The sequence below is a fragment of the Lynx canadensis genome, chromosome E2, assembly GCF_007474595.2.
Source record: "Lynx canadensis isolate LIC74 chromosome E2, mLynCan4.pri.v2, whole genome shotgun sequence".
NCBI lineage: Eukaryota > Metazoa > Chordata > Mammalia > Carnivora > Felidae > Lynx > Lynx canadensis.
Window position 1 is genome coordinate 53565199 of NC_044317.1, and position 23258 is coordinate 53588456.

Consider the following 23258-nt stretch of genomic DNA (forward strand, 5'->3'; position numbering starts at 1 on the left):
CATCTCTGTTACAATCACTGATGTGATTTCTGTCTCCTGAGTATACCTTAACTGATACCAGTATTAGCAACAGGAAGCAGATTCTTTTTTTTTTTTTTTTAGTTTTTTTCTTTTTATTTCTTTTTTTTATTTTTATTTTTTAACATTTATTTGAGAGAGAGAGAGAGACAGAGTGTGAGCAGGGGAGGGGCAGTGAGAGAGGGAGACACAGAATCCGAAGCAGGCTCCAGGCTCCGAGCTGTCAGCACAGAGCCCGACGTGGGGCTCGAATGCATGGACCATGAGATCATGATCCCAGCCGAAGTCGGATGCTTAACCGACTGAGCCACCCCGGCGCCCCTTTCCTTATTTCTTTTTGAGAAAGATACAGAGAGCAAGCGGGGGAGGGGCAGAGAGAGAATGAGGGAGAATCCCAAGCAGGCTGCATACTGTTAGTGCAAAGCCCGATGCAGGGCTCTAATGAACTAACGAACCTGTGAGATCAGGACCTGAGCCGAAATCAAGAGTCAGACACTTAACCAACTGAGCCACCTGGGTGGCTTTCAGTGTTTCTTAGGGGTTTAAAACAGTGATGAGCTCCTTGCCAATGAGAAATGAGATGCTAGTGGTCCATTGTGTGCAGTGACATCATGGTTAATCATATGATTATGTAAAATATATATATAATGTCTATTTATTTTTTAAAGAGAGAGAGAGCATCAGCAGTGGAGGGGGGAGAGAGAGGAAGACACAGAATCCGAAGCAGGCTCCAGGCTCTGAGCTGTCAGCGTAGAGCCCTATGCGGGGCTCGAACTCACGAACCGTGATCATGACCTGAGCCGAAGTTGGACACTTAACTGGCCGAGGCACCCAGGCGCCCCATGGTTAATCATATGTTGTCACTGATGGGGTTGACTGATGGGGTTCCAACTGGAGTGAGTGACTTGGGAGGTCAAATGGCTGCCACAGCTGATCATTATTGTACAAATAATGGCCACACGAACGTTGGTATTCGTGGCTTCTTCTGAGTGAGCCGACATGCTTACTGAGAGAACATTACAAGCTCGGGTGTTTAAACTCTCAGCTCCAGTTGCACTCAGAGAACCAGAGAGCTTCTACGGAAGCCCTAATAAAGTTTTATATTTCTTGTAAACACAGGGCTAACACCACTGGAAATCCAACGCAAACTGTAGTTGTGTGGGCTTCAGAATGACCTAGTCTGTTGAACTTAAAGCCTCACCAAGTCTCTAATATAAAGCTTCGGGCATTGAATGGGAAGGTGGGGTGGGATCCTGAGACTTACAGTGGGGACATCTAATTGGATGCAGATAAATCCGAGAATCTTGAACTTTCTCTGTCCTACTTTTCCACATAGGCTACCAACTCATTTCTTCACTCTCCTTTGCAGCAAAAGTCATCGAAAGAGTGACTTAGGGCACCTGGGGGGCGCGGTCAGTTGAGCGTCCCACTCTTGATCTCAGGTCAGGTCCTGATCTCAGGGTTGTGAATTCAAGGTCCATGTTGGGCTCTGCTCTGGACGTTAAGCCTACCGTAAGGAAAAAAAAAAAAAAAAAAAAAAAAAGAGGGGCTCCTGGGTGGCTCAGTCAATTGAGCATCCGACTCTTAATTTTGGCTCAGGTCATGATCCCTTGGTCATGGGATCAAGCCCCACGTCGGACTCTGCTGACAGCTCAGAGCCTGGAACCTATTCTGATTCTGTGTCTCCCTTTCTTTCCACCCCTCCCCTGCTCATGCTCTGTCTCTCTCTGTCTCAAAAATAAATAAACATTAAAAAAATTTCATTAAAAAAAGATTCTTTTTCTTCCTTTGCCCACCTCCCTGCCTTGTGCTCCCTCTCTCCCTAACATAAAAAATAAAAATAAAAAAAGAGAGTGATCTATACCTATCTTCTCTAAATCTTTGCCTCCCATCCTCTCTCAAACATAGATTTCCCTCGGGCACCTGGCAGGCTCAGTCAGTGGAGCTTGCAAATCTTTTTTTTTTTTTTTTAAATTTTTTTTTTTCAACGTTTATTTTATTTTTGGGACAGAGAGAGACAGAGCATGAACGGGGGAGGGGCAGAGAGAGAGGGAGACACAGAATGGGAAACAGGCTCCAGGCTCTGAGCCATCAGCCCAGAGCCCGACACGGGGCTCGAACTCACGGACCGCAAGATCGTGACCTGGCTGAAGTCGGACGCTTAACCGACTGCGCCACCCAGGCGCCCCGGAGCTTGCAAATCTTGATCTCAAGGTTGTGACTTTGAGTCCTACCTGGGGTATAGAGGTTACATAAAAATAACTTTAAAAATCTTTATTAAAAAGAAAAAAAAAACACCACATTTCCTCGGAGCACCTAACTGGCTCAGTTGGTAGAGCATGAGGCTCTTGATCTCGGGATTATGAGTTCAAGCCCCATGTTGAGTGTAGAGATTACTTAAAGATAAAATCTTCTTAAATTAAAATCATGGGGCACCTGGGTGGCTCAGTCGGTTAAGTGTCCAACTCTTGTTTTCAGCTCAGGTCATGATCTCATGATCTCGTGGTTCAGGAGTTCGAGACCCACATAGGACTTTGTGCTGACAGCATGAAGCCTGCTTGGGATTCTCTCTCTCCCCCTCTCTCTCCCCTTCCCCCATTCAGTCTCTCTGTCTCTCTCTCAAAAGTAAATAAACTTAAAATAAAAAAATAAGACATTACAATCTTTTCTTAAAAATTTTTTAAATGTTTTTATTTTATTTTTGAGAGAGAGCACAGCAGGAGAGGGGCACAGAGAGAGGGAGACACAGAATCCGAAGCAGGCTCCAGGCTCCGAGCCGTCCGCACAGAGCCCAACGCGGGGCTCGAACCCACAAACTGTGAGATCACGACCTGAGCCGAAGTCGGCCGCTTAACTGACTGAGCCACCCAGGCGCCCCAAAATTAAAATCTTGGAAACGAAATAAAAACACAAGTTCCAGTCCCCCACTATCTGCACAGTTGCTTCCCATCACTTCACTCAACGGAAGACCCACACCGGTACCCTCCTGACACGAATCAAATCCAAAGAGGGTTTCCCTTTTACGAAATGCTCACTGCTCCTATGGTTTATGCCATTTCTGCTCATGACAGGTTTCACACGAACACTCCCGCTTTCAGATAGCGAGGGGAAGCTGTACACCTTTCCAGGCTTTTCCCCCCGTTGCGTCCGTGAAACTACTTTGGCTGCTCAACCCTGTGCGTGGTGTCTCAGTGCTCATCTCAGCGGCCCTGCCCCTTATTGACAAACTTTCTTCACTGGCTCCCAGGGCAACACCTTTGGGGTTTCTTCCTGTTTGCCTGGTTACTCCTTTTCAGGCTTCACTGAGAGCTCTAGCACTTCTCCTGAGCTTCTGAATTTTGGAGTGCTCCGGGGTTGAGGTTTTGGTTGTCTTTTTTATTTATTTTGTTTCATGTATGTTGAGTTTTTCAGTAGTTTTATTTTAAAAATGTTATTGTTTATTTCTGAGAGAGAGAGAGACAGGGTGTGAGTGGGGGAGGGGCAGAGAGAGAAGGAGACACAGAATCGGAAGCAGGCCCCAGGCTCTGAGCTGTCGGCACAGAGCCCGACGCGAGGCTCCAACTCACGAACCGAACCGTGAGATCATGACCTGAGCTGAAGTCGGATGCTTTAACCAATTGAGCCACCCATAATTTTATTTATTTAATGCTTTTTAAAATTTATTTTGGAGAGGGGTGCCTGGGTGGCTCAGTCGGTTAAGCGTCCGACTTCAGCTCACGTCACGATCTCGCGGTCGTGAGTTCGAGCCCCACGTCGGGCTCTGGGCTGACGGCTCAGAGCCTGGAGCCTGCTTCCGATTCTGTGTCTCCCTCTCTCTCTGCTTCTTCCCCGTTCATGCTCTGTCTCTGTCTCTCTCTCTCTCTGTCTCAAAAATAAATAAAACGTTAAAAAAAATTTTAAAAAAATTATTTTGGAGAGAGGATGAGCGGGGGAGGGGCAGCGAGAAAAGAGGACAGAGGATCCGAAGAGGACTCTGCACGACAGCAGTGAACCTGATGCTGGGCTTGAACTCACAGACCGTGAGATCTTCAGCTACTACCTCTGTGTCCATAGTTTCCAGGGTTCTGTAACCAGACCCTACGTCTCTCCTTAACTCAAGTCTCAACTGCCCCACTCGGTATCTCCTTCTGGATGTCTAATAAGCATTTTATTTATTTATTTTTTAAATTTTTTTATTAAAAAAAATTTTTTTTAACGTTTATTTATTTTTGAGACAGAGAGAGACAGAGCATGAACGGGGGAGGGTCAGAGAGAGGGAGACACAGAATCCGAAACAGGCTCCAGGCTCTGAGCTGTCAGCACAGAGCCTGACGCGGGACTCAAACTCACGGACCATGAGATCATGACCTGAGCCGAAGTTGGACGCTCAACCGACTGAGCCACCCAGGCGCCCCTCTAATAAGCATTTTATTTTATTTTTTTTTTTTTAATTTTTTTTTCAACGTTTATTTATTTTTGGGACAGAGAGAGACAGAGCATGAACGGGGGAGGGGCAGAGAGAGAGGGAGACACAGAATCGGAAACAGGTTCCAGGCTCTGAGCCATCAGCCTGACGCGGGGCTTGAACTCACGGACCGCGAGATCGTGACCTGGCTGAAGTCGGACGCTTAACCGACTGCGCCACCCAGGCGCCCCTCTAATAAGCATTTTAAACAACATTCACGCACCAGTTCTGAGCTTGTTTGACACCTGATCTGTTTCTTCACCGTTTTCGTCATCTGTCCTGTAGCACAGAGGGTGACCCTGTAGGCTCTGTTCCCCAGCCCTCTGTGCCAAGCAGCTTTCCGCTGGCTTCAACCAATGGGAGGCCCAGGCAGGAGATAGACTGACATGATAGACACAGGACATTTCCTGTACTCCCTCTCTGCTTCTCTGGAGGCGGCCAAAGCTCAGACTAGACAGACCTGCTTCCACCAGGTGACCTCAGTCCCTGGACATCACCACCTCCTCTGTTTGTCCTTCCAGCCTAGGGGTGGTTGTGGCCTCGTGCTGATGCTAATCTGTGGTTTCATCCTCTTTTGGCCCCTTACGTCCTCATCACCCATGCAACCAACCCCTACATCAAATGTTCAAAGTAGTTGCTATGTTCTTGGGGTCAAGAGTGGCTTCAGGAAACAGAGCCCCAAACAGGGATTCTGGGATCGGGTTGCTCACCTGTTTGAGCTTTCATGAAATTATATCTTTGCAGGTAGAAAAGCGGATTACAGTTATCCCGGAACACATGGTCTCTAGGAGGAATGTAGAAGGGGCTTGGGGGCAGACAGATATGTTTCAATAGGAACAGTTCTTTCACTCAGTAACTGTGTATCCTTGTGTAAATAACTCATCCTCTGTGGCCTTCTGTCTTCCTTTGTATCTTAGTTCTGGTGGAGATAACAAAATACCATAGATCAGACAGCTTAGACAACAGACATCTATATCGCGAAGTTCTGGAGTCTGGGAAGTCCAAGATCAAAGCCGAAGATTTGGTGTCTGCTTCCTCGTTTGCAAATGGTTGCCTTCTTTCTGTGTCCTCACGTGGTGAGAGGGGAGAGAGAGAGAGAGAGAAGGAAAGGGAAGATGGGGGAGGGGAGGGAAAGGAAGGACTAGAAGGGAAGGGAAAGAAAGGGAGGGGATTGGGTCTCCTCTTAAAGGGCACTAATCCTGGGGTGCTGGCTGGCTCAGCTGGCAGAGCCTGCAACTTTTGATCTCAGGATCAAGTCCCACGTTGGGTGTAGAGATTGCTTAAAAGTAGAAGCTGGCGGCTCAGTCAGTGAAGTGCCTGACTCTTGATTTCGGCTCAGGTCCTGATCTCACGATCCGTGAGATCGAGCCCCACATTGGGCTCAGTGCTGACATCACGGAGCCTGCATGGGATTCTCTCTCTCTCCCCCTCTTTCTCTGCCTCTTCCCCACTCGTGCTGTCTCTATCCCTCTCAAAATAAATAAAACTTAAAAAAAAGTAGAATCATAAATACATAAATAAATAAGTAAATAATAAAATACATAAATAAATAAGTAAATAAGTAAGTAAATAAATAAACGAATCCCATCATGGGGTTCATACTTATGGCCTCATCTCGACCTCCTAGCGGCCCCCACTCCAAATGTGATCACATTGGGCATTAGGACTTCCACATATGGATTCTGGTGGAAATAAACATATAGTCTATAGCACTCTGTAAAATGAGAATAATTATTCATTCTCTGAAGGGTTATTTATGTATTTACCGATTTATATTTTTATTTTGAGAGAGAGCACACACACATGATCAGGGAAGGAGAGACAGAGAGAATCCCAAGCAGACTCCACGCTAAGCTCAACCGACTGAGCCACCCAGGCACCCCTCTGAGCGTTTTTAGATCCCCCAGTTCCCATCATGTTGTGGGTACAACATTTTATTTTGAGAGAGAGAGAGACAGTATGAGTAGGGGAGGGGCAGAGAGAGGGAGAGAGAGAATCCTAAGCCAACGTAGGTCTCGAACTCATGAACTGTGAGATCATGACCTGAACCAAAATCAAGAGTTGGACGCTCAACCAACTGGGCCACCCAGGTGCCCCAAAAGAAGCCACTTTTAAAAATCTCGCATCTACTGGCTTTTATCTATAAATCAATTGGGGAGAAGTAAATAGTATCTTAAAATTTTCGTCTTCATTTTTTAACCTTTTATCACTGGCATGCAGAAATAAATGTATTTTCTTATGTTCCTCTTTTGTTTAAGCTTCCTCGTTAAACATACTGATTTTAAGATTTTTTTTCTTATTTTTTAAAGATTGTTTTAAATGATTTTTTAAAGTTTATTCATTTATTATTTCAGAGAGAGACAGAGTGAGGGTGAGCATGAGCAGGGGAGGGGCAGAGAGAAGGAGACACAGAATCTGAAGCAGGCTCCAGGCTCCGAGCTGTCAGCACAGAGCCCGATGCGGGGCTCGAACTCTCGAAGGGTGAAATCGTGACCTGAGCCAAAGTTGGAGGCTCAACCGACTGAGCCAGCCAGACTCTCCAAGATTTTTTCAGTAATCTCTAGACCCAGTGTGGGGCTCAAACTCATCACTCTGAGATCAACAGTCACATGCTCCTCTGACTGATCCAAACAGGCACCCCTGAACTGACCTTAACTCTGCCCTTTTTTTTGTCTTTCTTTCTTTCTTTCTTTCTTTCTTTCTTTCTTTCTTTCAGTAGGCTCCACGCCCAGTGTGGTGCTTGAACTCATGACCCTTAGGTCAAGGATGCTCAGGGCGCCTGGGTGGCTTAATCGGTTGAGTGTGACTTCGGCTCAGATCATGATGTCGCCATTCACGAGTCTGAGCCCACGCCCCGCATCGGACTCTGTGCTGACAGATCAGAGCCTGCATCCCGCTTTTAGATTCTTTGTATCCCTCTCACTTTGCCCCAACCCTACTTGTGCCCTGTCTGTCTCAAAAATATTAAAAAAAAAAAGAAAAAGTGGATGCTCTACCAACCGTGCCAGCCATGCATCCCAAAACTAATTTTTAATAATTTATAGATAGATTCCTTTGGGTTCTCTGTGATTCTCTATGTGTGCAATTATATAGCATCTAGAAATAATGATAGTTTCCTTTATTCTCTACCTTTGTACTTCTTTTCTTTTTTTTTTTTTTAATTTTTTTTTCAACGTTTTTTATTTATTTTTGGGACAGAGAGAGACAGAGCATGAACGGGGGAGGGGCAGAGAGAGAGGGAGACACAGAATCGGAAACAGGCTCCAGGCTCTGAGCCATCAGCCCAGAGCCTGACGCGGGGCTCAAACTCACGGACCGCGAGATCGTGACCTGGCTGAAGTCGGACGCTTAACCGACTGCGCCACCCAGGCGCCCCTGTACTTCTTTTCTTATGTTATTGCAATGGTGTTAGAAGAATAGAAGTTGAATGTTGGGTGTGCAGAAAGGGTAGCGATTGGGAGGGGACATGATGGGGGCTTCAGTGGGTGCTAGTCAGGTTCAGCTTATCTTGGTTATGATTGGAAACACAGGTCCATTTTATGATAACTTGTCATACACTTTTAATTTATGAACTTTCCTGTTTATATTATCCTTCCATTAAAGGTTTAAAAATGGGATTACTATGCTGGTTTAAAATATGTCCACAAATTGACAAGGTCTCCAGAATACATCTACAGGAGTGCCTGGCGGGTTCCGTCAGGGGAGCGTGTGACTCTTGATCTCAGGGTTGTGAGTTTGAGCCCCATGTTGGGTGTAGAAATTACTTTTAAAAAAAAAATGAAATCTTTTTTAAAACCTTTAATGTTTATAATTTATTACTGAGAGAGAGAGAGAAACAGGGAGAGACAGAAAGAGAGAGAGAGAGAGAGCAAGCAGGGGAGGGTAAGAGAGGGAGACACAGAATCTGAAGTAGGCTCCAGGCTCTGAGCTGTCAGCACAGAGCCCTATGTGGGGCTCGAACTCATGAACTGCAAGATCATGACCTGAGTCAAAGTTGGACACTTAACCGACTGAGCTACCCAGGTGCCCTGAAATCTTTTTTTTTTTTTTTAATGTTTATTTTTGAGAGACAGAGACAGAGCATGAGTGGGAGAGGGGCAGAGAGAGAGAGACACACAGAACCCGAAACAGGCTCCAAGCTCTGAGCCATCAGCACAGAGCCCGCCGTGGGGCTTGAACCCACAAACTGTGAGATCATGACCTGAGCCGAAGTTGGATGATTAACTGATTGAGCCACCCAGACGCCCCTAAAATGAAATCTTTAAAAAAATATGTCTGCAGATCCTTTGACATGATCCTTGAGTATGATGTGGACTCGGTGACTCAACTCTAATGAATATAAAAAGGGAAAATGACAGTTTGCAACTTCAGAGACGAGGTCATCAAAGGCCCTGTAGCTTCCTGCTTGTTCTTAGACTGCTTGCTCTAGGGACAGGTAGCCGTCGTGAGAAACTGAGCACCCCCCCCCCCACCGCCGACAGACAACAAGGAACCGAGGCCTCCCAACGAGGCCACCTCATGGGGACCCTGAACCACAACCATCCAGCTATGCCACTCCTAGGTTCCTGACCCTCAGAAATTGTGTGAGACAATAGGTTTATTCTTTTAAGCAGCTACGTTTGGGGAGGGGCAATTTTTTTACACAGTGTTAGACGATATAATGGTCTAGTTAAAAAAAAAAAAAAAATCACCGTAGGGGCTCCTGGCTGGCTGAATCAGTACAGCATGTGACTCTTGATCTTATATGTTATATACATATATCATATAATTTTTTAAAAACCACTCTAAAAAGGTTTGGATCGACGGTCCCACACTGTACCACAGGTCCTTATTTCTACCCCCTATTTCCTTTCCAAAGAACTGTGCCATCATCATCAACTCTCTGGAAACCCCATTGGCTGAGGATCGAGTCACGGGGAGAGGCTCGTGCGCGGTGTGTGTGGGATTTACCAGCCCTCCTATGGTGCCAAAAAGGAGAGAGGTTTCATGCCAGCACGAGAGGCCATTTATTGTTCAGGGGCTGGGCCCCCACGTTTTGGGGGAGCTCCCCCACCGCTTCCTCCCCCCATCGTCCCTGTGGACCCCTCAAGTGGCAGGTTGCTGAGTTGATCGTGGAGGGAGCACATCTTCAGGTGTACATAGTCCAGAGTGGCCACCTTCTCCCTGTAATAACAGAGAGTGGGGGGCTGGTGCTGATGAGGCCAGATGCCAGGGGGCTAGAGTGGAAGAAGAGGGTGACTCGGGCCCTTTCCCCAAGACCTCACCCTCCTCCCACGCCCTCAGCCTCCTTCCTCACTCCGGCTTCATCTTGTCGGTCAGCAGCAGGTTCTTGGCCCGCAAGGCTTCGTCTTGGGCCAGCCGAAGGGTGGAGCTTAGGGCCTCTGCCCTGATGTGTTTGGCCAAGGCCTGGCGCTCCAGCTCCTGGGGAGAGGAGTGTAGGCGCGGCTGGGCTTGCCGGACTGGGCTGGGGGTGGAGGGGGAGCTGGATCGCGGCGGGCAAGGGTCATGGGGCCCATGGGGTCCACGTTCCTCCCCCAGGGTTTCCCATCATGCCTTGGACCTGAGACTGACCCCAGCATCCCACAGTGGGCTTTCCATATCCCATCATGTGCTGAACCTGTGGCTGTCCCACTGTCTGTCCCCTAACGTACTGCCCTTCTGTGTCCCAGCAAGCACGCAACCAGCATCTAACATGTTGTCCCCTAATGCCCATGAACCATCGTGCATTTGATATGTGTCCAGGTCCCAGGATCCCATCATTGGTGAACTACATCCCCTAATTCGTAAGACCCCGCATCTCTATTAGACCAGCATCTCAGTTAAAATAATAATCCTCAGTCCTCTGGTTCCCTACATCCCACAACGTCCCAGGCCCCGTGTCCTCTCATGTATTAGTCCTATAGTCCTGCCACATCAGTGTCGTCTCACCCACTGCAACTTGTGTCCCATCGTACATTAGGCCAGTATCCCATAATACATTAGGCACCTATGTTTCAGGATGTACACAGGCCTCAAGTTCCATCAGCTAATAGGCTGGGGCCGGTGGTGCAATACCTCGTGAAGAGCTGTAGTTCCATTTCCCATAATGCACTAGCTTACTGTGACTTGTATTCACTGGGTCCCCTGTCTGACCTCAATGATCCCATATTGCGTCCCTTAAGGTCTACAGAAAATCAGGCTTGTATTCCATGAAGCTGTAGACGAGCGTCTGTCTCCTGTGTCCCACCATGCATCAGATCCAACGTGTCATCCACTGCCTTGGGCCCAAGTCCATCACCCCGGGTCCCATAATGACTGACCTGTGACTTACCACCCACCAGACTGCTTGCCTCTCCTCCCCACCCCGATGCACCAGATCCACGTGTTCCCCCAACACCTGCCACGAATGGTGTTTAGTGCTTCCCGTCCTGCCACACACCAACAGTGTCCTTGTGTCCGGGGCTCCCCTCCCGCCCCCCTGACCGAAAAGTGGGGCATGATGGCCTGTGGTCCCTGGTACCAGAATCTTCTTGTGTAGCCGCTGGCAGCTGGGGCAGGCGGGAGCCAGGCCCCTCTGCTTCACCTCGTCCACTAGGGGGGTCAGTGCTCGCTCCAGTAGCTGCTGCAGGGACTCGGTGGACAGCTGCTGCCCCTGGCTGAGGGAGGGGCAGTCACTGGGTGTAAGGAGCCTCATACCAACTCCATTCCCAGATGCCCCATAGCCACCTGCCCGGCTCCCACTCAGATGGGCTTCCACTATGCACCCACGCACCCTTCCCACCGTGCACTGGGGCCAACCTACAGTGCATCAGGTATCTTTTGATTTCCACAGTGTGGGTAATTCCCACAGTGCCCTGGGGGGTGCCCACTCCCAAAGGGTAGCAGACAGCCCTTAGTTCATGAAAAAAAACCACATTTCCCATCATACACTAGTTAAACTTGAACCCGAATTGGGAGTCCCCCACTTCCTATTGCGGACCAACCCTGGTATCCTTCCGTTCTCCAATGCATCAAGGTCTCAACCTTTCTCACGATGCAGAGAAACCTGGCCTCCCACCAAGTACCACATCCCAACCTTCCCACAATGCACTGGAAATCCAGGATGCTCAAAATGTATCATATCTTGTGTTCCACAAGACACTGACTTCATCTTGTGGGAAGGGGAGAAATCTGGCTCCCATAACGCACAAGGACTAGCCTGTCCTAAAACGCATGGGGATACTCTCCCACCGTGAACTCCTCCCTATCCACTCCACCCCCTGCCAGAGTCTTGGCCAGTGCCCCATCTCCTTCAATGGTCTGTCCTCAACGTGACCCAGAATGCACCAGGCCCCGCCAGGTCCCATCCCCTTACCTGGCACAGCGGGCACAGGAGCCTTGGGGCGGCCGATCCAGGGTCATGGAGAGGTCAGACCCTCTTCGAGAGCTCCGAAATTGCCGCCCCAGCTCCTCCAGAATAGGTTTCATTGGGCCCAGCCCCTCCAGTTCGCTCCTCAGTGAAGCCACAGACACTGCAGATCGCTCCACCCTGAGGTGAGGGTAACCAGTGCTGCGAGGTAGCCTCTCCAACGGTTAAGTCCCCTTCACACTTCACCCATTAGCGCAGCCCCTCCGTTTGCATCTAGTCTGCGATACTCAGGCCCTGCCCCGCCCCTCTGCGCTCTGATTGGCCTTTCCTTTGTGTTTTAAGTTCTGAAATGCCCCTCCCTGTTCTCCAATTGGCTTTCCCTGTTCCTACTTGGCTCCTCCCCTTATCCTTTTAAGGCATGGAACACAACACTTCTCTAATTGGCGCCGCCCCTCAATCCTTATTATCTATAGCAAGCCACTCCCTCTTTCTAATTAGAGCTTCCACGTGCCAGGCTAGGGGCTCGACCTCTAGGGCCCAGCTGATGGGTCCATCCCTGACCTTCAAGGCCCCGCCCCCTACTCCCTGGCCGCGCGCTCGCCTTGGTACTTACAAGGTGCACAGCTCATCCGCCCGGCCTCGCAGCTCCTGTAGGCCCCGCGCGGTCTGCGCCTGCTCACGCTGCGCCCGCTCCCACTGGCCCAGGAAGCCGTCGAGCCTGCCGCCCAGGCCCCCGAGCAGCCGCAGGGCCTCCTGTACCGCCCCCTCCTCCTGATGCCACCGGGCAGTCAGCGAGGACACCTCCCTCCTGGAGAGGCAGAGGTAAGGAACGGGTCAGGGCTGAGGTTCGGACCGGTCTCCAACGCCCCCTCCCTGCCCATGGCTCTGGACCCACCCAGCTCCCAAATTCTCCTGTCCTGCCCATTTCTTGCAATCCCCTCACGTCCCTGTCCCCTTGTCGGGGGTCCTGGCCCTTCCCTTGTACTGCCACCCCCCCCCCAGCCCCATGCCATAGCTCCTCCAGACGCTGCGACCCTGAAGTTGGAGCCCCCGAGGACCTGTCCCCTACCCAAACCCGCCCACCCTAGTTTCACCAGACGCGGACCTCCCTTCCGCCAACCCTATACTCAAAACTCAGCTCTTTGAAGTCCGGCCTTTCCAGCTCACCATCCCCAACACCCTCCCTCCTGGGCTCCTGGAGCTCCATCGCATAGGCCCTTGTCCCGCTCTGATCTTCGAGGCTCCACCCTCGGGCCCGCCCATGTCAGGTCCTCGAGGTTTCACACCCTCGCACCCTTCCCACTTGCCTCAGCTCCTCAAGGCCGGCAGAGACCTTCTGCAACTCCTGCTCGCTCACGACGGGGCCCTCCCCCGCCCGCGGCCGCATTCCCCAACCGCCTGAGGCCATGCTGCGCGGTCGCGGAGGTTCGTTGGGGCTCCCCGGAGGGCCAGAGGAGCCAGGGGGCTGGGCGGGGGGGCCCAGGCCCTGCGGAGAGAGGCCAGCCTCCAGCTTCTGCTCCAGCTCCTGCAGCTCGGCCTCCTGCCTCCGCGGTGTCTCGTTCTGCAGCTGCTGCTGGAGATAACGCAGCTTCTCCTGGGCGGGGAAGGAAGGCGGGGTGACACCGTCCATCCGCTTGCCTCCCACGACCACCTCCACCCGCCAATCTGCCCAGTGACTCCCCGAGATTGGAAAGTAAATGGATGGGGAAGAGAAGAGTGGGAAGCCCCGTTTCGAGTCTACATGGACTCTCCATTGCTGTTGCTGGGGAGGACCGGCCCGTCTGAAATCCCACTCGCTTTAACCTCCGAATGCTTGCCTCCACGTCCCCATCCAGCCCTCCACCCGCACTCCGGTTCTCCGTGGGGCCACATTCCAGCCCCTCCTGTTAGAACAAGTGAAGCTTTTCCAACATGGTGCTGGGAAATGAGTGAGAAATGGGGGCCGGACAGGCATTCCTGCTCAGAGTCGGACACGAGTCCCTCTCCAAGACCGGAACGCGAGTACGCATGGAGGAGCTTGAACGTGAACGTTGAAGGGGCGGTGGTGGTGGTGATGGGGGGCGGGGGTGGCTGGGCAGGATGCCCCACCTGAAGTCTACTTCAAGTACCTCGTGCGTCTGACCGTCTTCCCCAACCCTCCCCCCCGCCCCTCACCTCCAGCAGGGCAGAGTTCTGCTTCAGGACGTTGGTTTTTATTTCAGCGTCTTCTACCGACTGGGTCACCTTCAGGCAGTTCTCCTGGGTCAGAACACCAGGGCAGGGGCCCTGCCTTCCCATTCCAGTTCCCGCCTCCCAACTCTTACCCTCGCTGGTTCCATAGAGCCTCCCACCCCTCCTCTGAAACACACCTGCTTCCTCCAGTCTGCCTGGTTCCCTGGGCTTCAGGGATGGCTTCCTCCGTAGACCCCCCCTCCAGGGGCTAGTTTTCTCCACCCATCTCCTGTCCATGACTCCATTCCCCCTCACGTTTCCACCTTCTTCCTACTTCCGCTCCCTTCTCCCCACCCTTCTCTTGCTCGGCTGTGGCTCACCTTGAGTTGACTGCAGTAGCCTTCTAGTTCCTCCGCCTCTTGCCGCCTTCTCTCTAGATTCTCGCTCAGCACAGAACACTCACTCTGGAGCCCGGAAGGGAAGAGAGGTTAGTCAGGGCCACGAGGATACCCCATGGGGAGGAGAGGCTGGGTCTGGGAAGGACCCTTTCCCTTCCCAGCCTCAACCTTCCCAACCAGGGCTGTGGAGGCACTGAGTTGGAGGAGAGCTCTAGGAGAGGAACTTGGCCGTGGAGGAAGAGGAGGTATGGGGGGGGGGTCCCCACACCTGCAGCGTCTGCACGTGCTGGTTAACCCTGGTGGTCTTTTCCTTCAAGCTGGTGATGGAGTCTTTGGCACGGACCAATCCACTGTTGACCCCACTCTGGGGAAGAATGGGAGAAGGCAGGTCAGTGCGTGTGTGGGAGCGAACCCCAACCCCAAGAAAAAGGTCTAGAACAGAGAGGAGGCTGGGTTTGCACCTCAATTTTGCCCTGCAATGGCTGTGTGACCTTGGACCGGGGCTGTACCTCTTTGATTCTTGGTACTCCTGTTCTATGAAACCAGAGGGTGGGCTCATTTTCTGCTTGGTGAATGGGAAGGAAAAGAAGTGGGATCCGGAAGGGAGTGGGGGGGGGGGGGGTCAGGGGAGAACTCAGATCCATGGGAGATGGATGGTCTCAATTGAACCTTGAGAGAAATGCCCTTGGGGTCCACAGACATAAATAAGATGAACTATTAAAACACATGCTGTATTTTTCTCTCCAGGCACTGGAAAAAAATTTTAAGATAACCCACTTTCCAGATATAAGTGCTCACTAAGCACCATGCCACACACACACACACACACACACACACACACACACACATTTCCTTTTCAGTCCTCTAAGCCACACCTTTTGAGGCTTTTTGGCCCAATCGGCAAGTGAGGAAAATGAGGCTTAGAGATACAATCCCCCCTTGAATTCCCAGGTACACAGCGCATGAGAGGGCCTTGTCAGATTTTAAACCCAGAGCCTTTGTTTTAAACCGTGACACCACATAGCCTCTGATCATCGCCACCTTATATCACCAGAAAATGCTTTAGGACTCATGCGAAGCAAACTGTGGCCCAAGAGGGATGCCGGTGGCAGGATCCACTGTCTGCTCTTCCACATTTTTAGATGACTTAGCCCAGCACGTGACTGTCCAGGCAAAGACTACATTTCCCAGGCTCCCTTGCAGGTAGGTGTGGCCACACGACAAAGTTTCAGCCAATGGGATGTGAGTAGCAATAAGGTAGGCATTTTCTAAGTCATGCCTTTCTTAAAGGAAAAGAGGGAAAACATCCCCCTTTCTCTCTTCTTGCTGGCTGGAGTTCAAAGTTGGTGGCTAAAGCCAGAGCAAACATCTTGACCACCAGTTGCAGGACACAACAAGATAGAGAAGGCTGAGTCCTCAGTACTGTGGAGCCGCTGTACTCAAATTCCAACCACTGACCGTGATGTACATATGAGAGAGGACATCTTCCATCGTGTTTAGCCTGTGCTATTTTGTGTCTTTTTGTTACTGGCAGCCACACTTGCGACTCTATAGCTGAACCTCCAGAACACGGAACCTGTAACGCACTTCATTTGAAGAGTAAGCCTGCTACGCTTGTTGAGATTATTATGTGAGAGAGAAATAAAGTATCTTGCCTAAGCCAGTTACTTTGGTGTCCTTCACAGTTGCTGAACTAGTACGCAAAGAAAAGGGAGAACAAGTTTCCTCTATCGTAAGAAAAGGACAACATCACGTTCCTTGCATGATTGCTCTGGAGAAGAGGTGTGATGAGAAATATCGTATTGAGGCACCTGGGTGACTCAGTCAGTTGTGTCTGACTCTTGATTTCCGCTTAGGTCATGGCCCCAGGGGTGTGATTTCGGCAAAGGTCATGGCCCCAGGAGCCTTCATCAGGCTCCACATTCAGCATGGAACCTGCCTAAGATTCTCTCTCTTTCTCTCTCTCCCTCTGCCCCTCTCCCCTGATCTCTCTCTCTCTCTCTCTCAAAATAAAAAAAAAGAAAAGAAAAAAGAAATATTGTATTAAGGCGACATAAGCAAAATGATGGATCCCCAAAATTCCACCCCTCCATAAAAACAATGAAAAAAACTGCCCAAACCTGTAAGAGTCAAGTCCTTGAGAAGGTGTAACCATTATAAATATATATGCACCAAACAGAGCTTTAAAATGCATGAAAGAAGGGACGCCTGGGTGACTCAGTCAGTTAAGCGTCCGACTTCGGCTCAGGTCAGGACCTCATGGTTCATGAGTTTGAGCCCTGCGTCGGGTTCTGTGCTTGACAGCTCAGAGCCTGGAGTCTGCCTCCGATTCTGTGTCTCCCTCTCTCTCTCTGCCCCTCCTCCGTTTGTACCCTGTCTCTCTCTCTCTCCCTCTCTCTAAATAAAACATTAAAAAGAGTTTAAAATGTGTGAAACAAAACCTGACAGAATTGAAGGGAGAAATCGACAATTCAACAACAATGGATGGGGACTTCAGCTTCAGTATCACACTTTGAGTAACGGACAGCACAACCGGAGAGAAAATCAACAAGGAGACAGACCGGAAAACCACTATAAACCAGCCAGACCTAACAGACGTCTGACAGACAGCCCTCCACCCGGCAAGAGCAGAATACACATTCTTCTCAAGTGCCCATGAGACATTCTACCTCGGGTCCAGGATGGACCCTGTATTGAGTCAGAACACAAGTCTCAATAAATGCAAAAGAACCGAATCGTACAAAGTATGCTTTCTGACCTCAGTGACCTCAAGAGAATGGAGAGTAGAAGTCGTTATCAGAGGGGCACTTGGCTGGTGCAGTCAGTCGAGTGTGTGACTCTGGATCTCGGGGTTTTGAGTTTGAGCCCCGCGTGGGGTGTAGAGGTTACTTTAAAGTCTGAAGACATCTGCATAGGCCCATAAGAAGTAAAGAGACTGTGGCTCAGTCGGTTAAGCGTCCAGCTTCCCGCTCAGGTCATGATCTCCCAGTTCATGAGTTCGAGCCCCGCATTGGGCTCTGTCGCTGACAGCTCAGACCCTGGAGCCCGCTTCGGCTCTCTGCCCCTCCCCCACTTCTCTCTCTTTCCCTCCCCCCACTTGTGCTCGGTCTCTCAAAAATAAATAAATGTCAGAAAAAAAATTTTTGTAAATACAGTAAAACCTTGGTTTGCGAGCATAATTGCACAGGGAGACCTGCTTGTAATCCAAAGCGCCCGTATATCAAAGTGAATTTCAAGAACCATTGGCTCAGTTGTGATCACGTGCCATTCGATGGCACGTACTACTCGTATTGCAAGACAGCACATTTATCAAGTATGAAATGTATTAGAAACGTTTGCTCGTCTTGTGGATCACACCCAGCACAAGCTACTCGCCATCCAAGGCTTTACTGTATGTCCATAAATTCTTTGACACTTCTCTAAATGAGGAGACTTACCTGCCTCACTTGAATGTCAGCTGGACTTAGTGACCCTCGTCGCTAGTAGAATAAGGCAGAAGTGATGGTGTGTGATTTAAGAGACTAGTTCACAAAAGGAACCTTGGCTTCCTGCTTGCCCTCGCTTGCTCTGGGGAGTCACTGCCATGTCACAAGCAGCCCCTTGTGGGGAGGCCCATGGGACAAGGAAATTAACCTCCAACTAAGAGCCTTATGAATGTGGATGTGCAAACTCCAGTCCTGGTCAGTCCTTCGGGTGGCTGCCGCCCCTACTGAAATTTTGACTCCAACCTTATGAGAAACCCTGGGCCAGAACCACCCAGCTAAGCCACTCCAGGCTGGTTGTTCTAAGTTTGGGGATAATTTGTTTCACAGCAGTAGCTAACCAATACACAAAGTGATTTTTAAAAATTACTTATTTTGGGGGGCGTCTGGGGGGCTCAACTGGTTAAATGTCCGACTTTGGCGCCTGGGTGGCTCAGTTGGTTAAACATCCGACTTTGTGGTGGTTCACGAGTTCGAGCCCTGCGTCGGGCTCTGTGCCGACAGCTCAGAGCCTGGGGCCTGCTTCGGATTCTGAGCCTCTCTCTCTCTCTGCCCCTCCCCACGCATACCCTCTCTCTGTCTCTCAAAAATAAATAAAACATTAAACACATTTTTTTAATTGTTTGTTTTTTAGAGAGAGCGAGCAGGGGAGGGGCGGGGGGGGGGGGACAGAGGATCTGAAGCGGGCTCTACGCTGACAGCGGAGAGCCCGATGCAGGGCTTGAACTCACAAACTGTGAGATCATGACCTGAGCCGAAGTTGGATGCTTAACCAAGTGAGCCACCCGGGCGCCCCTGATTATTTTTTTAATTTTTATTTATTTTGAGAGAGAGAGAGAGAGAGCGCGCTAGCTGGGGAGGGACAGAGAGAGAGCACAAGAGAGAATCCCAAGCTGGCTGTGCACTGTCAGCACAGAGCCTGATGCGGGGCTCAATGTCACGAGCCGCCATATCACCACCTGAGCCGAAATCAAGACTTGGACGCTTAACCGACTGAACCACTCAGGTGCCCCCAAAGTGATTATTTTTAAACTGAAGACCCAGAAGGTCTTGGGTTTCCTGTAGCTGTTCTGGAAAATAAAGGAAAGTAGGTCCTGGGGTCTACTCCGTTCTCCCACTTAATAGTTGTACGACCTCAGGGAGGGGACTCTTACCCTACCTGTCTCATGGAGGTGAGGTTAATAGCTACCTTCCCAGGGGCTGGTGGGAGGGGCACAGGCTGGCCTGTGGTCGATACTTCTTTGAGAAGGGGCCATTTGGGTCCCTGGGGGTGAGTCTTAGCTTCGCTGAGAGCAGATCTGGGGGTGGTGAAGACAGGGCCTGTCGCCCTTGGCTGAGAAGCGAATGGCCCGATGGTGAGGGGAGAGCCAGAGATGGGGACAAATCCCTCCTTGGCCACCCATAGGCTGCACCTTGGCCATCAACCCCCCCCACTCTGAGCCTGCTTTGCTTTCTTTGCCATAAAACAGGAATGATGCTACCTTGCTCAGACGGCAGTGAGGAGGGGTGGCCAAGATGGTAAGGTCAGTAAGGCAAGCTCGATGACTAGTGTCACCATTGTTGAAAATAATGACAACAGGGCGGGAAGTACCGGGAAGGGGCTTAGCACCAAGACCTCACGTAACCCCCAGGAATTCTGCCCTGTCCATCTTTGCGTTGCTTCACCGACCTTCTCAGAAAGCAATACTACCATCTCTGTCCCTCTCCTGGCCTCGTAATGGTGTCGTCGCTTAAGACAGGAGCCCAAAACTTCTGCTTCGTGTTCTCCTGATGTTCTCTGTCGGGTCTGGGACTTGTCATCTCAGCCGGGGGCCCCAGGCACCCAGTTCTCTTCCTTCCTCTCTCTGGGTCTCTGTCTCCCTCTCTCCTGGTCCCTGCTCTCCCCCTGACCCAAATATCTGTCCCCCAGTCTCTGTGGCCTCTGTCGCCCACCTCTGGATCTCTGTGCCGCCCCCACCAAGTTTCCCTCCCCCCACTCTGGTCTCTGTCCCCTTCTCTCTGGGTTTCCGCCACCTCCCCTCTGCCTGTCTCCAGCTTTCTCTCCTGTCGTAGCTCAGGTGCTGAATGCCAGGATGGGCTCTTGCTGTCCCCGCCCTACCGCTCCCGCCTGTGCCCCTGGATGTTGGCTGTCATTACTGCTTCCATCTCAGAGAAGGAACCTCAAACTCCTGGGAGGCTGATGCATCCGCGCAGCCCCACCGCAGCCCACGGCTGCTTCGGGCCTTGCTCTCAGCAGGGCTCTTTCCCGGCTGTCACAATCCCCGGGGGACGGGATGTGACTCAGAAACACTTCTGGTGGGAGGCAGGCCTCTGCAGACGCTCCGAGAGGGAGGACACTGCTCTGGCTGGGGGGAGATGTCTCCGGGGCCACCCGTCCCACCAGGACTCTCTCTGCCCTGTTCCCTTCCTTCCATCTGACCCTTCCATCCCGGGCCCTCGCCCAGCCTCCTGTCTGGCCTCCCTGCCTCCAGCCTCCGCCTTCCAGACATCCCCACACTAGGTGCAGAGGAGTCGTCCAGGGAAAGAAGGGACCTTTGCATTCACACCACCTAATCCTGGCCCTGTCTCTTACAGGCTCTCCTATTTTGCTCAGGTCATTCCACCTCTCTGTTCCTCAGTTACTTGTGTTTTCATCTTTAAAAGAATTTTTTTTTAATTTTGTTTAATGTTTTCTTTATTCTTGAGAGAAAGAGAGACAGAGCATGAGCGAGGGAGGGGCACAGCGAGAGCGGGACACAGAATCCGAAGCAGGCTCCAGGCTCCGAGCCGTCAGCACAGAGCCCGATGCGGGGCTCGAACCCGCGAACCGCAAGATCGTGACCTGAGCCGAAGTCGGACGCTCAACCGACTGAGCCCCCCCGGGCGCCCCTTATCTTTAAACCAGTAATTATACTAGTTCCCTGACAGAACTTCTAAGAGAAGAAAACGAGATCCCCCACCACGGGGATGTGACACAGTGCCTGGCACATAGTAGGTGCTCAGTACATGGGAATGGATTCAGAACTCCTGAGGTGCTCCTCTCCCCTACCCAGGAACCTTCAATGGCTCCCCATTGCCCTCAGGAGCACGCCCACAGTTCTCAGCCTGCGTGGCCTCTGCCCTCTCCACTCCAGCCTCGTCCCTCTCACCCCCCCCCCCACACTCCAGCCCCAGAGACCTAACCCCCTCTCCCTGTCCTTTTGCACCTGCTGTTCCAGTTAGCTAGAACACCATTCTCTGTCTTCTGCTTGGGGAACACCTTCCTTATCTTCAAGATCCAGCTCCTGTGTTGCCTTTTCTGGAAAGCCTCCCTTGACCATGGCCGACTGGGCCAAGGCCACCCTCTTCAGGGCTCCCACAGTGACCTCTACTGTCCCCGTCAATGCAGGGTGCACCCCCCCCATCAACTCCTGAGACCGTCTCCACTACTTATAAGCTGCGTGACCTATTTAACCTTTCTGAGGCCTCAATACCTTCCTCTGTGAAATGGGGATAAGTGACCACAAGCAACACTGATTCGGAGCCCGCAGCCGTGCTAAACGTTTTACAGAACGGGCTCCACTTCTTTGTCATGACCACCTCGTGAAGCGGGCGTGGCTGCGTCCAGAACGCTGTCTGTCTGTCCATTTGCTGCTCCTACACCAGCGCCTGGCACATCATAGGCGTTCAAGACCTATGTGTTGAAAGAGCAAACTCATGCATTTCCAGTTTTGCAGATGCGGAAACTGAGGCTCTCAGAACATAGAAGGCGCTTAGGAAATGCTAGTGAGTCTTGTGAGCAACATTATGACCATGGTTGTCATTCGTGTAATTCCCAGAGTCCGTATCAAGCCCGGTTCAGGGCCTGGCCCGGAGGAAGCCTGGCCGGGGTGGAGGGTGGCAGGGAAGTTAAAGGATCAAACCGTAGGAGCGACTCGGTGGGCTCCGTTGGTTGAGGGTCCGACTCCTGACTTTGGCTCAGGTCATGATCTCGTGGTCCGTGAGTTCGAGCCCCGCATCAGGCTCCATGCTGACAACGCAGAGCCTGCTTGGGATTCTCTCCCTCCCTTTCTCTGCCTTCCTCCTACTCTCTCTCTCTCTCAAAAGAAATAAATAAACATTTAATAAGTGAATAAACATTTTAAAAAGAAAAAGAAAAGATCAAACTGTAGCACTCTATGCTCTAGTCAGGAATTCTCTAAATCCCCCCTAGATCTCGCTCACCTCTCGGTTTTGCCCCAGATTTAGGTGATCCCCTCCGAGAACTCCTACTCGACCATCAAAGCCCGGTTGCAACAGCCGCCTCCTCCAGGAAGCATTCTCTGATATCCCCAGCCTGGTTTGAAAGTTATCACCGCAGTCTGTCTCTGCCAGCCCCACCAGACCGAGGGTTCCCCGAGTTCAGAAACCTGGCCTAACTCCTACCTGGGACTCCAGCCTCACCCAGAACATTTGGAAGCGAGTGAACGAACTAAGGAGACCAATTCCCTAGGCAACAGGCATCATTCACCCAGGATGGGACTGATTCAGGGCTGGCTTCGTGGTTAGGGGAGGAGGCGGCGGTTCCTCTGGGCCTGGAGGGTGACCAGAACTTTCTTCCTCCAAGTCAAGAAGAGCCCCCCGCCCCCCCCCTCCTCAGTATTTGTCTACCACCAGGGCGAAGACCCTAGCCTTCCCCAGCCAGGGCCCCTCACCAGTATTTCCGAGATGTCTGGGTCATCCGAAGCCCAGGGTAGAGTGGGGGAGGCAGGGGGCACCGGCAGTGCAAGCGGGCCACTGTCCTCTGTGGTTGAGTCTGTCCCTGAGGAGTCAGTGGGCTCCATCGCGGCCAGGTTGAGCAGGGACACATTGGTGCAGGCGGAGGACCTCTTGAGGTTCAGGCACCAGTGCATTGGCTTGTGGGACATCCGAGGCTCCACCCTGTGCAGGAGAAACGGGCAGGGGGCTCGAGATACAGCCCCAGTGCGTCCGGTGCCTCCTGCCTCCCTGTCTCCACACCGCCTGTCCTCCCTGACTGCAACCTTATCGTCCACTTTCTTGTCCTCCTCCCTCTCTGCTGCCTGCGTTTCTCCTCCCTCTTTCCACCTTCCCTCGCTCCATCCCCACGACCCTCTTCCTCTCTACCTCCCTCTGCTGCCACCACCGTCTGGCCTGGCCCTCGGTTGCCCCCTCCTCGTCTCCCCCTCCCCTTCCTCCAGCACCCACGGTGGCACTCATGCTCTGTTGGAGGCGGTGCTGGGCGCTAGGACCGTCCCCAACAGGGTGCGACAAACCCACCCGTGGAACGACACGGCCTTCTTTTTCTTCGTGATCCCCTTGGCCGGGGTGCTCACCCCCTCAGGAGCCTCGGGGACCAGCTCGGAGTGGCTCTCGACCCCCGCTGGGGGGTCCCCGGCCTCATGGATCTCTTTGGATTGCCAGATTGTCTTGACCACCACGCTCGCCATGGCGTGGGGGGGGGGCCTGCCCCCGGGGACTCC

General features: G+C 51.6%; 1 protein-coding gene across 1 annotated transcript; it reads right to left on the minus strand.

Moving 5' to 3' along the window:
- Positions 1-9468: 9468 nt before the first annotated feature.
- On the minus strand, positions 9469-23225 carry TSKS (testis specific serine kinase substrate). The gene is made up of 11 exons (XM_030298809.1): positions 23056-23225; positions 22473-22698; positions 14607-14702; positions 14321-14404; positions 13944-14027; positions 13097-13383; positions 12403-12597; positions 11796-11969; positions 10962-11097; positions 9759-9883; positions 9469-9625 (listed from the first exon to the last, which is right to left on the minus strand). The coding sequence occupies exons 1-11, from the start codon at positions 23223-23225 to the stop codon at positions 9469-9471; spliced, it is 1734 nt and encodes a 577-aa protein (XP_030154669.1).
- Positions 23226-23258: the final 33 nt, after the last annotated feature.